The 18591-nt window shown below is 46.1% G+C and overlaps 1 protein-coding gene across 1 annotated transcript in view; it reads left to right on the forward strand.

The window, feature by feature from the left end:
- Nucleotides 1-18296, forward strand: part of LOC136757662 (glutathione S-transferase kappa 1) — a 29715-nt gene extending 11419 nt beyond the window's left edge. The window contains exons 4-8 of the mRNA XM_066712414.1: nt 1642-1770; nt 14191-14327; nt 17494-17610; nt 17774-17867; nt 18191-18296. Coding sequence (XP_066568511.1) covers nt 1642-1770; nt 14191-14327; nt 17494-17610; nt 17774-17867; nt 18191-18288 — 575 coding nt within the window. The 3' untranslated portion in view covers nt 18289-18296. The remainder of the gene's footprint in view (nt 1-1641; nt 1771-14190; nt 14328-17493; nt 17611-17773; nt 17868-18190) is intronic.
- The last annotated feature ends 295 nt before the right edge of the window (nt 18297-18591 follow it).

Here is an 18591-nt window from a genome sequence, read left to right on the forward strand (position 1 = left end):
GCAGAAGCCGTCCAGCAGTTCCTGTAGAAGGGAGCATTTTTACTATAGTTAACCCAAATGTCAGGGTTACTGTTCTGGTGTCTTTAGTATTTACTACTTTCAGTATAGTAGTCTTTTTTTAATGCTACTGAACACCAGGGTATATTCATCTAGGGTTTTACTTTACTTTTTCTATACTGAATTAAATATGAATTAAATTTAAAATGTCACTGCGCACACAGTTTATTACATTATTTGCATTATTTGTCATTTAGCAGACGCTCTTAGCCAGGGCGACTTATATTTGTACCCATTTATACAGCTGGGAATTTTACTGGAGCAATCTAAGTGAAGTACCTTGCTCAAGGGTACAGCAGCACTGCCCAGCCCGGGATTTGAACCCACCTTCCAGTCCAGAGCCCTAACCACTACTCCACAGTGCTGCCATATTATGAGTAAGGTGCTTTTACTGGAAGGTTCACATGTTTCATGCAAGTAAAATCAATACCTATACATAAACCATGTGCTGGTAAAAATAAATAAAAACATGATTACTGTTCGAGTTTAAATTAAATTACAAGAGGATGTTTTATATTGTTTATATGGATTACCTGTAAAGAAAACAAAAGTAGGATTTTCACTCAAATCTATACACTAGTAGCTAATGTGATGTCATCAATAAATTATGCAAATTAGCAACAACCTTTTTTCCAAGTTTTTTTTCAAACCACCATTCTCATCCCTGATCAAAGAGAGGAAAGGGTGTGTTGTTTTATTCACCACTTCTGGGTACGCTGAGATGCCTACAGCCTCCCTCACATCAGAGCCTCGAACACAGACTCACTGAGACCCCTGAACGGACCCCCTCTGAGAATGCGGCTCTACTCAATACTCCTTCAGAATGTCTCTCTCCTCTAAGGGTCACAGTTTCTAACCTTATAACATGGCAGTCATGTTTTTAACTTCTACTTTTTATCTGACTTTGCCTGATTGTAATATATAGCATGACTTGGTCTGGGATCGGGTGACAGAGGGGCTCCACAGTCCCACACACCGGGGGTTTGAACTACACGGCCAGCGAGGCTCACTGGTGGGGCATCCGGTGAATAAATCAATGAGCGCTTTCACACAGCACACACACAAATATACAAAGAGTTTCTCACCAAAGTAAAACTGGACACTACAGCACATTAACACTGACTGACTGGACACTACAGCACATTAACACTGACTGACTGGACACTATAGCACATTTACACTGACTGACTGGACACTACAGCACATTAACACTGACTGACTGACTGGACACTACAGCACATTAACACTGACTGACTGGACACTACAGTACATTAACACTGACTGACTGACTGGACACTACAGTACATTAACACTGACTGACTGGACACTACAGCACATTAACACTGACTGACTGGACACTACAGTACATTAACACTGACTGACTGACTGGACACTACAGCACATTAACACTGACTGACTGACTGGACACTACAGTACATTAACACTGACTCACTGAGACCCCCTGAACAGACACCCTCACATCACAGTCAGCGTAAATGTACTGTAGTGAAGACAAAAAAAGTATTTAAAAAATCCCCAAGAGTCTTTCAGATGCAAGCAGTCCCTCTTCTTGTCTCTCTGTAGGGAACAATCACCCTGGTATCTTGCCCAATAAGTATGCCTACACGGTGAAAGACCTGACTCGTCAGTTTCAGTACTTTGGAGTCCGTCTGTGCCCCCCCAAGGACCCCTTTGAGGTGATGTATGAGAAAGGTCTGTATTCCTCCCTCTCTTTCTCTCTTTCTCTCTTTCACTCCCTCTCACTATATCTCTCACTGTCTGTCCTGTCTGTCATTGTTCTCATCGTCTCTTCTCCATTTTTTTTCTCTCGTCCTGCTTTCTCTTATTTTTCTTTCTCCTTTGCTATCTCTGTCTGTCATTTCTTTTCATTAATGCCACTAAACCGTAAGACTGAGATGAAGAACTACATTACCCATAATGCACCTCCCAGCAAAAGTATGACTGTAGGGGATGCTGGGAAATGTAGTACCTAGAGACTTTCTCTTGCTCTCTGTATTGTTGTGTATTGTGTGCAGTCTCCTTCTGTTTCTGTTATAGTCAGACCGTTATAATAAATGCAATGAAATACTATATGACCCATAATGGAAATGTAGTCTTTAAATGTGTGTGTGTGTGTGTGTGTGTGTGTGTGTGTGTATGTATACATGTATATGTATATCTGTCCTAATGATCTAATCTATATTAATTTGTGCCCAGTGATAAAACAGTCCTAAGTGCCTGAAATATCTGAGTGACGTCAATTTGGTCCAACTTTTACTCTTAGGAGTAAAATAAAGGAGAAAAAAAGCATGACATTGCATTGTGTGTGTGTGTGTGTGTGTGTGTGTGTGTGTGTGTGTGTGTATATATATATATATATATATATATATATATATATATATATATATATATATATATATATATGTGTATATATTGTAAGGCTGTAAGGGGAATGATCTTGGATGGGAGGTACTATAGGTGGAAATGGCACCATATACCGGCAGTTTGAGGTACCTGAGGAAAAAAGCATTCAATGGGACACACTTCAGCATCAGGACTCGGCGCCTTTGCCTTTGACAGAGAAATTACCTATGCAACCTTTTCTTGTCAAATTGTAGTTTTAAAGAATGGAGACTGCTATAGCATTTGCACTGTTCCTCTTCCGAATAACTTTTTCAAGGATTTGTAGTTATAATTATAATAATAATAATAATAATAATAAAAAGACAGTTCTAGATAGTTAAATTCATGAAGGAATTTATAATACATAGATAGGTCATATAAAATGATTCTATAATTATTTAAATATATTAGAAAGTACAGCTAAAAAACATTGTACATGTAGTAAACTAAATCAATGTATTAATTACTAGGAGGTGATATTAGCAAACAACATATTTCCACATTATTATTATTATTATTATTATTATTATTATTATTATTATTATTATTATTAATAATAATAATAAATATTTATAAACAGACGCCCTTACAAAACGTAAAGAAACAAGTGCTAATCAGGAATCCAACCCAGATCGTCAGGGTCACAGCACTGTTCTTTAACCACTGGGCCAACAAAGATACAAAAATAACTAGCTATATTTGCATGACATTTATATGCACCACCACTGCCATATTTTCCCAATTGGCTTGTCTCTGCCTTTAACACAGTGAGTTCTGGGACTTCAGCACAAAAACAGTTCTGCATAAGTGTAATGTTTTGTACACTCTGTAGAAGGGAGCATTGAAGGCACAAATAGCTCAATTAGGCTCCTTCACTCACTCCCAAAGGGATTGGGACATGCCTTAAAATGGCGACCATAGTACTTCTGCCCCGCAAGGGAAGGTAATGAGGGAGCAACTGTGTGATTTGGGACGCAGCCCCTGTATCGAAATGCCGGCAATAACCCATTCACACAGACCTTGCTGGCAACAAAATGCCACCAAAAAGCAGGCAATTGTTTCAGTGTGAATGGGGTATATGTCATAATACCGGTCTGTGCCATTGAAATAAACGTTTGTGCTATTTTGGTTTTGAAGATATTAACGTATTTTTGGCGAGTGACGCCACCTACACACCTACCCTCTAGGTACACCGGGCCTCCGCTCCGCAAACACGATACCACCACAAAAGGGCCAGGAGCCCAGTGCGGAGCCAACTTGTCAGAAGTTGCAGATAAAGACCCTCTCTCCCGGTAAAAAGGGGGTACTCACCGCTCCCCGGTTCTGGTAGCACCCATCCTGCTCTTGTTGCTGTCCAGCTTTCTTAGTTGCACTCAAATAGGTGACACTTAACCGCCGATGATGGCCAGTTACCCACCTCTCCAATGTCTGCGGCTCCATTGGTGGTACTGGGCCTGCTGAGCAAACATCAGGTAAAACGGTGAATAACCAGTTGCCTCATGAACTACATTATTATATGAATGGATCAATTCGGGGAGCCAGTCAGGACACTTACTCTGTTCGGCCTCCCCCAATGCCCCCAACAGGGAGAGCAGGGTTTGGTTCATTCTTTCGCAGGCCCCATTGCCCTGCAGGTGGTAGGGAGTGGTCCTGCTGTTACGTACACCATTATTTTTATTATTTTTATTTCTTGGCAGATGCCCTTAGCCAGGGCGACTTACAACATAAGTGCAAAGAAAGTGCAAAAATACAGAGAAGTACAAGGCATCAATCATTACAAATTCAACTTAGCTAAAACAGCAATTCAAAATACATTTTACAAATTCCAATTACAATTTACACAAGTACAGTAAGAGACTTCCTACATCCTGGACAGTGAAAGCTAAGTGCTGTCAAGATGTAGGGTTACAGACGAGGGCTACGGGAAAGGGAGCAAGGAGGAAAACAATCAAGAATGTGAGGAGCATAATAAGCTGAAGTGCTATCTAGCAGGGATAGAGGACTAATATTACAAGTGCTGTCGGAAGAGATGCGTCTTGAGTAAGCGCCGGAATGAGGTCAAGGACTCTGCTGTTTTGACTTCGGTGGGCAGGTCGTTCCACCACTTAGGGGCCAGGGATGAGAAGGAGCGGCTCTGGAGGAAGGGGAGTGGAGAGGAGGCAGAGTTAGTCTTCTGGCACTGGAGGAGCGCAGTGGTCTGGAGGGGATGTATGGAGAGACGAGTGACTGAAGGTAGCTTGGTGCAGTGTGGTCCAGACAGCGGTAGGTGAAGGTCAATGTCTTGAACTGAATGTGTGCCGCTATCGGGAGCCAGTGGAGGGAGTGGAGCAGTGGAGTAGCATGTGCGAATCGTGGCAGAGAGAATACCAGACGAGCCGCAGAGTTCTGGATGAGCTGGAGTGGGCGGGTAGTGGATGCAGGCAGGCCGGCCAGGAGGGAGTTGCAGTAGTCCAGGCGGGAGAGGACCAGTGACTGGACGAGTATCTGAGTTGAGTAGTCAGTGAGAAAGGGACGGATCCGGCGTATGTTGCTCAGGAAGAATCTGCAGGAGCGTGTCAGCGTGGTGATGTGCTGGGTGTAGGAGAGCGCAGGATCGAGGGTGACTCCTAGATTTTTAGCGGAAGAAGAAGGAGAGAATGTGGTGGATTCCAAGGGGATCGAGATGGGGAGGTCAGCAGAAGGTGAGGAAGAGTGGGGGGAAAAAGAGGAAATCTGATTTGGAGAGGTTGAGCTTGAGGTGGTGCGAGTGCATCCAGGCGGAAATAGCAGACAAGCAGGAAGAGATGCGTGAGGGGATGAGAGGGTCAGAAGAGGGAAAAGACAGGAAGATCTGGGCATCATCAGCGTAGAAGTGGTAGGAGAGCGAGTGTAGAGAGAGAACAGGAGCGGGCCCAGGATGGAGCCTTGGGGAACGCCTGTGAGGGGAGAGGTTGGGGGGTGGATGAGGAGCCTCGCCATGTCACTTGGTAGGACCGGTCACTGAGGTAGGAGGAGAACCAGGTGAGAGCAGTCCCAGAGATCCCAAGGTTAGCGAGGCAGGAGAGGAGGATGGAGTGATCAACGGTGTCAAATGCTGCAGAGAGGTCAAGGAGGATGAGGACTGAGGAGAGGGAGGCCGCCCAAGCATGGCTGAGGGAGTCAGTGACAGTCAGGAGAGCCGTCTCAGTGGAGTGAGCTGTGCGGAAGCCGGATTGCAGAGGATCAAGGAGTGAGTGTTGGGACGGTGGACTGCCCGCTCAAGAGTCTTGGAGAGAAAGGGAAGTAGGGAGACAGGTGGTTCTGAGGAGAGGTGGCATCAAGGGTTGGTTTCTTGAGCAGTGGGATGACAGCAGCTTGTTTAAATGCAGAGGGGAAACAGCCAGAGAGGAGTGAGGAGTTGAGGAGGGAGGAGATGAAGGGGAGAAGATCAGGAGCAGTTGCTTGGAAGAGACGAGAAGGGAGAGGGTCCAGGTCACACGTTGTGGTTTTGTGACGTAGGAGGAGAGCAGAAACTTCAGCATCTGAGAGAGGTGAGAATGAAGAAAAGGAAGCTTGGTCGGTGGGAGGTTTCGGTGTGATGGGAGATGAGGGTGGAGTATTGAAGAGCCTGCAGATGTCTGCAATCTTGGAGGAGAAGAAGGAGGCGAAATCAGCAGCAGTGAGAGATGAGGGAGGAGGAGAGGGAGGAGAAGGTGGAGAAGAGTTTGCGAGGGTTGTTGTAAGACTTCTTGGCTGAGGTGAGAGAGGACGAGAATGTGGACAGTATGGAGCGGTAGAGTTCGAGGGCGGCTGGGAATTTGGTCCTTTTCCACTTCTGTTCGGCGGCACGCAGACTAGTTCAGGTTGCACAGAGAACAGCAGAGAGTCAAGGCTGAGGAGGGGAGGGACGGGCAGGACGAGACGTGAAAGGACAGAGAGAGTTAAGGGAGGAGGTGAGGGAGGAGAACAAAGAGGAGGTAGCACAGTTGACAGATAGATTTGAAAAACAGTCAATGGAAGGCAAGAGAGTGAGGGCAGTGGAGGCAAGGGTGGAGGGGGAGACAGAGCGGAGATTACGGCGGAAGGTGACAGAGGGAGTGGGAGGAGAGGGGAGGGAGGGGAGGGAAAGGGAGAAGTAAATGAAGTGGTGGTCCGAGATGTCCATGGGTGTCACGGAGAGTGTTGAAGGGGAGCAGCCACTTGAGAAGATGAGGTCTAGCTGGCGGCCAGCCCTGTGAGTGGGGGGAGATGGGGAGAGAGAGAAGTTAAAGGAGTGAAGGAGAGGAAGAAATCCGGCACAGTGGGATGGGTTAGAGAGGTGGATGTTGCAGTCTCCCAGGAGGATGGTAGGTGAGGACAGCGAGGGGAGAGAGGAGAGAAGAAAGTCGAGTTCATCCAGGAAGGAGGTGAGTGGACCAGGTGGACGGTAGAGAACTAGAAGGAAGAGGTGAGAGGGAGAGGTGATTTCCACTACATGGAATTCAAAGCTGTGGGATGAGATAGAGGAGAGAGAGGGGGGGACAGAAAAGAGGAAAGAAGGGGAGAGCAGGAGCCCTGTTCCTCCTCCCCGCTCAGTAAGATGAGGGGAGTGGGACAGGACAAAGAGAGAGGATAAGGCAGCAGGCGTGGTAGAGTTGTCCGGGGAGATCCAAGTCTCGGTGAGAGTGTGGAAATCCAGAGACCATACATATTGGCCAGATCTGCCAACAGTTTAGATTCCTCTCCAAGTCATTAAGGTTTCGAGGCTGACGTTTGGCAACTCGAATCTTCAGCTCCCTCCACAGATTTTCTATGGGATTAAGGTCTGGAGACTGGCTAGGCCACTCCAGGACCTTAATGTGCTTCTTCTTGAGCCACTCCTTTGTTGCCTTGGCTGTGTGTCTTGGGTCATTGTCATGCTGGAATACCCATCCACGACCCATTTTCAATGCCCTGGCTGAGGGAAGGAGGTTCTCACCCAAGATTTGACAGTACATGGCCCCGTCCATCGTCCCTTTGATGCGGTGCAGTTGTCCTGTCCCCTTAGCAGAAAAACACCACCAAAGCATAATGTTTCCACCTCCATGTTTGACGGTGGGGATGGTGTTCTTGGGGTCATTCCTCCTCCTCCAAACACGGAGAGTTGAGTTGATGCCAAAGAGCTCGATTTTGGTCTCATCTGACCACAACACTTTCACCCAGTTCTCCTCTGAATCATTCAGATGTTCATTGGCAAACTTCAGACGGGCCTGTACATGTGCTTTCTTGAACAGGGGGACCTTGCGGGCGCTGCAGGATTTCAGTCCTTCACGGCATAGTGTGTTACCAATTGTTTTCTTGGTGACTATGGTCCCAGCTGCCTTGAGATCATTAACAAGATCCTCCCGTGTAGTTCTGGGCTGATTCCTCACCGTTCTCATGATCATTGAAACTCCACGAGGTGAGATCTTGCATGGAGCCCCAGACCGAGGGAGACTGACAGTTATTTTGTGTTTCTTCCATTTGCGAATAATCGCACCAGCTGTTGTCACCTTCTCACCAAGCTGCTTGGCGATGGTCTTGTAGCCCATTCCAGCCTTGTGTAGGTCTACAATCTTGTCCCTGACATCCTTGGACAGCTCTTTGGTCTTGGCCATGGTGGAGAGTTTGGAATCTGATTGATTGATTGCTTCTGTGGACAGGTGTCTTTATACAGGTAACGAGCTGAGATTAGGAGCACTCCCTTTAAGAGAGTGCTCCTAATCTCAGCTCGTTACCTGTATAAAAGACACCTGGGAGCCAGAAATCTTGCTGATTGATAGGGGATCAAATACTTATTTCCCTCATTAACATGTAAATCAATTCATAACTTTTTTGAAATGCATTTTTCTGGATTTTTTTGTTGTTATTCTGTCTCTCACTGTTAAAATACACCTACCATTACAATTATAGACTGATCATTTCTTTGTCAGTGGGCAAACGTACAAAATCAGCAGGGGATCAAATACTTTTTTCCCTCACTGTATATACTTGTGAAATGTAATAAGGCTTGAACACAGCTTAATAATAATAATGATAATTTATTGTTATACATTTAATTTGATCCACTCTAACTGGTGATATAAAGCAAGTTATACTACATTTCCTACCAGTGGCGTATGCAGGAGATGGCAGGGGTCTCTACCCATAACATTGTGAAAATGTAAGACCTGCAATGTGTGATTCTGAGTTTCAAAGTAAAAAAACTTAGCTCAAAATTTACATGAAATTAGGCAGATTTTGATTCAAATGTAACTTTGCTTCCCAACCACATATCACTATGGGACACTTCTGGTAAATAAATCTTACATCAACCGACATTATGCAGCAAACTAACTAGACGCGGTTTCTGGTGCTTGTCAATCACAGATCTATTTCAGTGGAGGTGTGTAATTGAAACGGATGAGGAAACTTTTGATGTATGCGCTGCTGGAAATATGCGTCTTCCTTGGAAAACAACTGTTTCCACTGCTATGTTGCAGTTTCTTTTGTGAATGCAAGTCTCTTGTTGTGATGCCCAAATTCATCAATAATATCAACATACAAGAGGTTGAGGTCCATATTTTTGTACAGGTGAACGAGTCCATAGTCTTTCTTCTGTCATATTGGAAACGAAAATGTTGGTAGTTTTAGCTACTGAATGATCGCTCCCCTGTTGCGGTCGTTACTGGTATAGTATATGAGCCCATTACATGTGGACAGCATTGGTAACAGGCGGAACACTCAGCTCGGCAGCGCCTGAGCTATGCACTTCGAGTCCCGGGCAGAGCTCCGACCTACAGAAACTTGACAATTTTTGTTCTTATTGAAATGCAATTCTAATTAAGAGAAGCTATGTAAAAGCCTTATTAATCACCTTATAATTGTTTGTCCTATTTAACTCCAGGAAGAAGAAAAAAAAAAAATATATATATATATATAAATCCAACACCTACATAATAAATAACTTACCCACTGTGTGGAATTAAACCTACAACCTCAGGTTCATAGCTGTGTATATACACAGTATGCCTCCTAATGCAGCCAACTGTCCTAATTAGGTATAGTTTATATGACTGAATTATTGGAATTAATTTAAAATAAATGTATACCTTGAGAAATATAGGTGTGTATGGGGTTACAGCACTCATAATAATTGACATAATAATAATACAGCACTTTTAACTACGGGTCAAAACGGACTCTGTGAAATATTCTCAAAACTAGTTGTCCCTCCCCACCAGCACAGCAGCCCCGCTACACAATCACAGCACCATCAATCGGACCTGCATGCAATTGGTGCCTTCTGATGGTCAAAAACAGCCACCTCAGGTGGCACAATAAATTAATGAATTGATTTATGAATTGATGTATCAATTGACGAATTGACGAATTAATTTATGAATGTACAAATTGATTCATTAATTTATTAACGATGAATGAATGCATGAATTAATTATCATTAAATCATTAAAGATTTTGACCCTTATAATGCTCCATAATGGAATCTCCTTGCTAAGTGCTGAATTTCCCATAGAGCCCATCGTATCACCCAACCTCCCTTCCGGGATTTCCCATAGCTTGCACCTGACCTAGACCTTCAGCGTTCCCTTCCCCTGGAAGTCGAGACAAATAACTGTGTTTTGATTTCTTTCCCCTGGCCTATGTTTGATATGAAATACAAAGATCGCCAACTGAGCGGCCCATCGTTGCTCAACTTAGCCATACTTAGATGCACCAAGGGATTGTTATCAGCAAAGACTGTAAAGGTCATCCCCCACAGATAATCTTTGAATTTCTCCATAATGGCACACTCGAGGGTGAGCAGCTCCAGCGTAAAAGAACTAATAGTTTTGGTTGTTTCTTTCTGCAAGATGCAAACTATGACTAGTGTAGACAATAGCATTTCCAAAACTGAAGGAAAATTCCAGGCCCGGGTTTTTGGAATTTAAAATGTATAAACCCGGAGTCCCCGGGGCACTCGGGCGTGATGGCATATAAATTGGAAAAATAAGCAATATGGAAACAAAATTAAGTAAGTAAAAAACACTTAGCTCACTCTAAACTTCCAATTGCGCTTCTCTCTCTCTCCTCTCTCTCTCTCAAATGTCAAATGAACTCCCCGTATTTTGAAATAGCACTCAATTATATTGTAGGTTTTGCCGAGAGGTTACCGAATGAACATCAATCTTCTCACCGAATGAAACATACACAAAAGTTTACAAGAGTTCCCTGTTGCGCTGTGCATACAAGTATGATTTTTTTTCCGTCAACCCCGGTTTTATACCTATGCCAAATCCAGGTTTGCGGGGTTGAGAAATCGTCCAGGTTGCCCGGATTTCCAGTGCCCCAGGTCCCCGGGCTGGAAACACTAGTAGGCAATGACTCTTTCCTTTCCTTCCTGTACTTGAGACAGAACTGCTCCCAGCTCGTCTTGCATGGCATCAGTATATAGATTAAATGGCTGTGAAAAATCCTCTTAAGTGAGAATAGGGGCTCTCACCAATTTAGCATGCAACTGCTCAAAAGCTGCCCGGCACTGCGGGGTTCACACAATGGGGGTGTTTTTCTTTAAGGGCGTTGCTCCCACCAACAATCCATGTAGGGGGGCAGTGATCTTGGCAAAGGCGGGGATGTCTACAGCCACCTGCCAGTACCCACTCACAAGGTCAAGGGTCGAGTATCACTCTGCCCCAGTCAAGCTGGTTAAAGACTCCTCAATACGCGGTAGAGGGTAGGCATCCTTATGGGTGACCAAATTTAACTGTCGATGGTCTACACAGAATTGAAGATACCCATCACCTGGTTCTGGACCCTCTACCCCAAGCGGCCTAGGGACTGCTGCTTTCAGAGATGACGCCTTGGGTCCTCATCTCCTGGAACAACCCTCAGAGCTCTTGATACATCGCCTGGGGTACAGGTCAATAGCGTTCCCTCAACAGGGGGGCAGCTCCGGTATGGAAGTAGTGGTATACAGCCTCCATCCGGCCAAAGACTTTGTCGTGGGCAACGAATACACAGCACCATTGCTGCAGCAGAGTTTCTAACCAGTCCTGTTGTCTGGCAGACCACCCTTCGGCTCCTCTGGCCAACTCTATTGGACCTCCCATCTTGGTGGAGCGGACCGGGCAAATGTCCACCTCCACTACATCAGGGTATTGATAATGATACACCACCTCTCGATCTCCATAGATTTATGTTGGGTCAATACAAGACAACCTCGCAAGTGGCCAGCGCTGGGGCACATCTACAGGGTAAGCACAAAGGTTCACTTTAACCTTACCCTGGCGAACCAATGCCACTGTCTGTGCCACTTACCACTCCTGTGTGTCATCTAGAGCCTCAATTAGGACATAGTTTTTGGCCTTGTGGGAAAATTGCGAGATGTGGGCCCACAGCACCATCTCACTGCAGCGTGGAATCTGCACGAGAGCTTGGCTAGTGAATCCGGCGGTCCCCACCACTGTGGCTCGCCTGGTTTCTGTCTCCAGCAGCCCCCTGAAACTTGGCCCACTGAGTTGTCTGTCCTTCAAACACTGTTTCCACACAGGGCCAATCACATTCATCCCTAATGTCTTCTTGGAGCGATAAGATTTCCATCGGCCACGATAACTAATTTCAAAATCTATTAGATTTCAAAATCTAATAGGGCATAGCCAATATAGGGGATCTGTAAACTCTTGGCTTAATAAGCTTAATAATGAATAATTAATTAAACCAATCACCACAATTACAAGAAATCATAATAATACCACACAAAAAGAAAGTAAAGGAAGCAACTGCTTCATTAAAAATAAACAACCAGTAAAAATGAATAATATGTGTATATATTTAAAAGTAAAAAGTGCAAAGAAACAAAATAAGCAATTAAAGAATCATGTGCAATTAAGCAAGGCCCATAAGTGCAAAAATACAGTGACGTACAAGGCATCAATACAATTTAGCTAAACAGCAATTCAAAATAATACATTTTACAAATTCCAATTTACAATTTACACAAGTACAGTAAGTGAGGTCCTACATCCTGGACGGTGAAAGCTAAGTGCTGTCAAGATGTAGGGTCACAGTCAAGGGCTACGGGAAAGGGAGCAAGGAGGAAAACAATCAAGGATGCGAGAAGTATAATAACAACTGTGAAGTGCTATCTAGCAGGGATAGAGGACTAATATTACAAGTGCTGTCGGAAGAGATGCGTCTTCAGTAAGCGCCGGAATGAGGTCAGGGACTCTGCTGTTTTGACTTCGGTGGGCAGGTCGTTCCACCATTTAGGGGCCAGAGATGAGAAGGAGCGGCTCTGGAGGAAGGGGAGTGGAGAGGAGGCAGAGTTAGTCTTCTGGCACTGGAGGAGCGCAGTGGTCTGGAGGGGATGTATGGAGAGACGAGTGACTGAAGGTAGCTCCGTGTAGTGTGGTCGAGACAGCGGTAGGTGAGGGTCAATGTCTTGAACTGAATGCGTGCCGCTATCGGGAGCCAGTGGAGGGAGCGGAGCAGTGGAGTAGCGTGTGTGAATCGTGGCAGAGAGAATACCAGACGAGCCGCAGAGTTCTGGATGAGCTGGAGTGGGCGGGTAGTGGATGCAGGCAGGCCGGCCAGGAGGGAGTTGCAGTAGTCCAGGCGGGAGAGGACCAGTGACTGGACGAGTAGCTGAGTCGAGTAGTCGGTGAGGAAGGGACGGATCCGGCGTATGTTGCTCAGGAAGAATCTGCAGGTGCGCGTCAGCGTGGTGATGTGCTGTGAGTAGGAGAGCGCAGGATCGAGGGTGACTCCTAGATTTTTAGCGGAAGAAGAAGGAGAGAGTGTGGTGGATTCCAAGGGGATCGAGATGGGGAGGTCAGCAGAAGGTGAGGAAGAGTGGGGGAAAAAGAGGAGATCCGATTTGGAGAGGTTGAGCTTGAGGTGGTGCGAGTGCATCCAGGCGGAAATAGCAGACAAGCAGGAAGAGATGCGAGAGGGGATGAGAGGGTCAGTAGAGGGAAAAGACAGGAAGATCTGGGCATCATCAGCGTAGAAGTGGCAGGAGAAACCATGGGATGCGATGTGTTAGATAAGTATTTTAAAATAAAGTTCAGAACTTTTTGCAATTGCAAAAGTTGTCACCTTGCATTATTTCGCATTTAATGTTGCATTTTGAATGGGGGCAGCCAACTATTCGAATAGTCGTGGACAACAGTGGAATTATCGATGGTCAAAATATTTGTTGTGCACATCCCTAATAACCATAATTCACATGCTGCTGGTTTCACCGGCACAAATGAAAAGTGTTTGGTTTGAGTCTGTTGTTGAGTGACGTCACTCAAATATGTAAAAAATAAACAAATGTTAATATCTTCAAAACCAAAATAGCACAAATGTTTTTCAATGGCAGAAACCGGCACAAACATTTTCCCCTGCCTTTTTAACTGTAATTATTAAAATGATCAAATAAATGACAGTGTCTGATGTGAGTATAAATGTGAGGGGCTGATGGGAAACAGTCTTTAGCCGACGTTGGCTGGAGTGGAATGTATCAATAGCCACACAAGGGGAAAACATTTTTAATCGCTTAATACATTACCCAGAGTGCACCTCTAAGCAGGTCAATGAAAGATAATTTTAGGGGCTGATGGGAAATGTAGTCTTCATCTACTGTAGATTGCGACCAACGGAGACACACACACACACACACGAACATGGACAAACACACACTCTTACATAGACACTGAGTAAATAGTGGAAATATAAGAACTATATTACCCAGAGTGCACCTCAGTGTGTGAGGGAATCTGGGGCTGATGGTTAATGCAGTCCTCTCCACAGGCACCCTGCCGGCCATGCGACTGATCACTGCTGTGTCAGAGCTGCAGCCCAGCGCAGTGGAGCCGCTGTCCAGAGAGCTGTGGACAAGAATCTGGGGCCTAGACCTGGACATCACTGAGAGACAGTCACTGACCGAGGTACTGGACACTGAGACACTGAGACATAGTCACTGATCGAGGTACTGGACACTGAGACACAGTCACTGACCGAGGTACTGGACACTGAGACACTGAGAGACAGTCACTGATCGAGGTACTGGACACTGAGACACTGAGACACAGTCACTGATCGAGGTACTGGACACTGAGACACTGAGACACAGTCACTGATCGAGGTACTGGACACTGAGACACAGTCACTGATCGAGGTACTGGACACTGAGACACTGAGACACAGTCACTGACCGAGTTACAGGACACTGAGACACTGAGACACAGTCACTGACCGAGGTACTAGACACTGAGACACAGTCGCTGACCGAGGTACTGGACACTGAGACACTGGGACACAGTCACTGACCAAGGTACTGGACACTGAGCCACAGTCACTGACTGAGGTACTGGACACTGAGACACTGGGACACAGCCACTGACCGAGGTACTGGACACTGAGCCACAGTCACTGACTGAGGTACTGGACACTGAGCCACAGTCACTGATCGAGGTACTGGACACAGTCTCTGACCGAGGTATTGGACTCTGAGACATAGTCACTGACCGAGGTACTGGACACTGAGACACTGAGACACAGTCACTGACCGAGGTACTGGACACTGAGACACAGTCACTGACCGAGATACTGGACTCTGTGACACTGAGACACAGTCACTGATCGAGGTACTGGACACTGAGACACTGAGACACAGTCACTGATCGAGGTACTGGACACTGAGACACAGTCACTGATCGAGGTACTGGACACTGAGACTCTGAGACACAGTCACTGACCGAGGTACTGGACACTGAGACACAGTCACTGATCGAGGTACTGGACACTGAGACTCTGAGACACAGTCACTGACCGAGGTACTGGACACTGAGACACTGAGACACAGTCACTGATCGAGGTACTGGACACTGAGACACTGAGACACAGTCACTGACCGAGGTACTGGACTCTGAGACACTGAGACACAGTCACTGATCGAGGTACTGGACACTGAGACACAGTCACTGATCGAGGTACTGGACTCTGAGACACAGTCACTGATCGAGGTACTGGACACTGAGACACTGAGACACAGTCACTGACCGAGGTACTGGACACTGAGACACAGTCACTGATCGAGGTACTGGACACTGAGACACTGAGACACAGTCACTGACCGAGGTATTAGACACAGTCTCTGACCGAGGTATTGGACTCTGAGACACAGTCACTGACTGAGGTACTGGACCCTGAGACACAGTCACTGATCAAGGTACTGGACACTGAGACACTGAGACACAGTCACTGACCGAGGTACTGGACACTGAGACACAGTCACTGATCGAGGTACTGGACACTGAGACACTGAGACACAGTCACTGACCGAGGTACTGGACACTGAGACACAGTCACTGATCGAGGTACTGGACTCTGAGACACAGTCACTGACCGAGGTACTGGACACTGAGACACTGAGACACAGTCACTGACCGAGTTACTGGACACTGAGACACTGAGACACAGTCACTGACCGAGGTACTAGACACTGAGACACAGTCGCTGACCGAGGTACTGGACACTGAGACACTGGGACACAGTCACTGACCAAGGTACTGGACACTGAGCCACAGTCACTGACTGAGGTATTGGACACTGAGACACTGGGACACAGCCACTGACCGAGGTACTGGACACTGAGCCACAGTCACTGACTGAGGTACTGGACACTGAGCCACAGTCACTGATCGAGGTACTGGACACAGTCTCTGACCGAGGTATTGGACTCTGAGACACAGTCACTGACCGAGGTACTGGACACTGAGACACTGAGACACAGTCACTGACCGAGGTACTGGACACTGAGACACTGAGACACAGTCACTGATCGAGGTACTGGACACTGAGACTCTGAGACACAGTCACTGACCGAGGTACTGGACACTGAGACACTGAGACACAGTCACTGATCGAGGTACTGGACACTGAGACACTGAGACACAGTCACTGACCGAGGTACTGGACTCTGAGACACTGAGACACAGTCACTGATCGAGGTACTGGACACTGAGACACAGTCACTGATCGAGGTACTGGACACTGAGACACTGAGACACAGTCACTGACCGAGGTACTGGACACTGAGACACAGTCACTGATCGAGGTACTGGACACTGAGACACTGAGACACAGTCACTGACCGAGGTACTGGACACAGTCTCTGACCGAGGTATTGGACTCTGAGACACAGTCACTGACCGAGGTACTGGACACTGAGACACTGAGACACAGTCACTGACCGAGGTACTGGACACTGAGACACTGAGACACAGTCACTGATCGAGGTACTGGACACTGAGACTCTGAGACACAGTCACTGACCGAGGTACTGGACACTGAGACACTGAGACACAGTCACTGATCGAGGTACTGGACACTGAGACACTGAGACACAGTCACTGACCGAGGTACTGGACTCTGAGACACTGAGACACAGTCACTGATCGAGGTACTGGACACTGAGACACAGTCACTGATCGAGGTACTGGACACTGAGACACTGAGACACAGTCACTGACCGAGGTACTGGATACTGAGACACAGTCACTGATCAAGGTACTGGACACTGAGACACTGAGACACAGTCACTGACCGAGGTACTGGACACTGAGACACAGTCACTGATCGAGGTACTGGACACTGAGACACAGTCACTGACCGAGGTACTGGACACTGAGACACTGAGACACAGTCACTGACCGAGGTACTGGACACTGAGACACTGAGACACAGTGACTGATCAAGTTACTGGACACTGAGACACTGAGACACAGTGACTGATCAAGGTACTGGACACTGAGACACTGAGACACAGTCACTGACCGAAGTACTGGACACTGAGACACTGAGACACAGTCACTGACCAAGGTATTGGACACTGAGACACAGTCACTGACTGAGGTACTGGACACTGAGACACTGAGACACAGTCACTGATCAAGGTACTGGACACTGAGACACTGAGACACAGTCACTGACCGAAGTACTGGACACTGAGACACTGAGACACAGTCACTGACTGAGGTACTGGACACTGAGACAAATGGACTCACTGACTGACTGATGCACTGAGAGCTGATTGGTTGTTTGTGTCCTCAGGCTGCGCTGAAGGCGGGACTTTCTGCCAGTCAGGTGGAGGAGTTGTTTCGATTGGTCGGCACAAAGGAAGTGAAGGACAAACTGAAGAGCACGACTCAGGAAGCAATTGATTACGGGGTCAGATTCCCCCTCCTCTCCCAAACCCCTCTTTACCCCACTCTCTCTGTTGTCATCATAGTAAATGTAATTCTTATCAATGTGCTGCTGTGTCCAGTCAGTGTTATACTGTATTAACTCTCTCTGTGTCTCACTCACTCTCTCTCTCTCTCTCTCTCTGCAGGCATTTGGGTTCCCTCTCTCAGTGTGTTCTGTCAAGGGGAGCCCAGAGGTGTTCTTTGGCTCTGACAGATTCGAGCTGATGGCGCACTGCCTGGGTCTGAGCTTGTTACTACTATTATTATTAATATTATTTATTATTGTTGTTATTATTACTGTTATAACTAATTGTAGTTACTTTTAGTAGTAATAGTAGTAGTATTAAGTGTACTCTTAATGTTTTAATCATTTTAACATCTTTATTATAATAACTATTAGTAGCAGTATAGTATTACATTATAGTATGATGATTAATATGATCGTGGTTGTTTTTATCACTTATTACTGTTATTGTGATTGTTAATATTACGTCAATCTTTTTAGTCTCCTTGATTGTTGATTGAGATTCCTGTCCAATCTTCTGTCTCTTTCTCTGTTTCAGGTGAGAAGTGGGTGGGACCTCGGCCAGACACACCCACAATGAAGATGCGAGAGAGAGAGAGAGATGGGGAGTGTGTTAATAAAGCCAGTCTAGGCTGATTAATTAATTACCTGTCTGTCTTTATTGTAGCAGCACACCAACTGACTGACTGGACACTACAGCACATTAACACTGACTGACTGACTGGACACTACAGCACATTAACACTGACTGACTGGACACTACAGTACATTAACACTGTCTGACTGACTGGACACTACAGTACATTAACACTGACTGACTGACTGGACACTACAGCACATTAACACTGACTGACTGACTGGACACTACAGCACATTAACACTGATTGACTGACTGGGCACTACAGCACATTAACACTGACTGACTGACTGGACACTACA

This window comes from Amia ocellicauda, chromosome 1 (assembly GCF_036373705.1).
Source record: "Amia ocellicauda isolate fAmiCal2 chromosome 1, fAmiCal2.hap1, whole genome shotgun sequence".
NCBI lineage: Eukaryota > Metazoa > Chordata > Actinopteri > Amiiformes > Amiidae > Amia > Amia ocellicauda.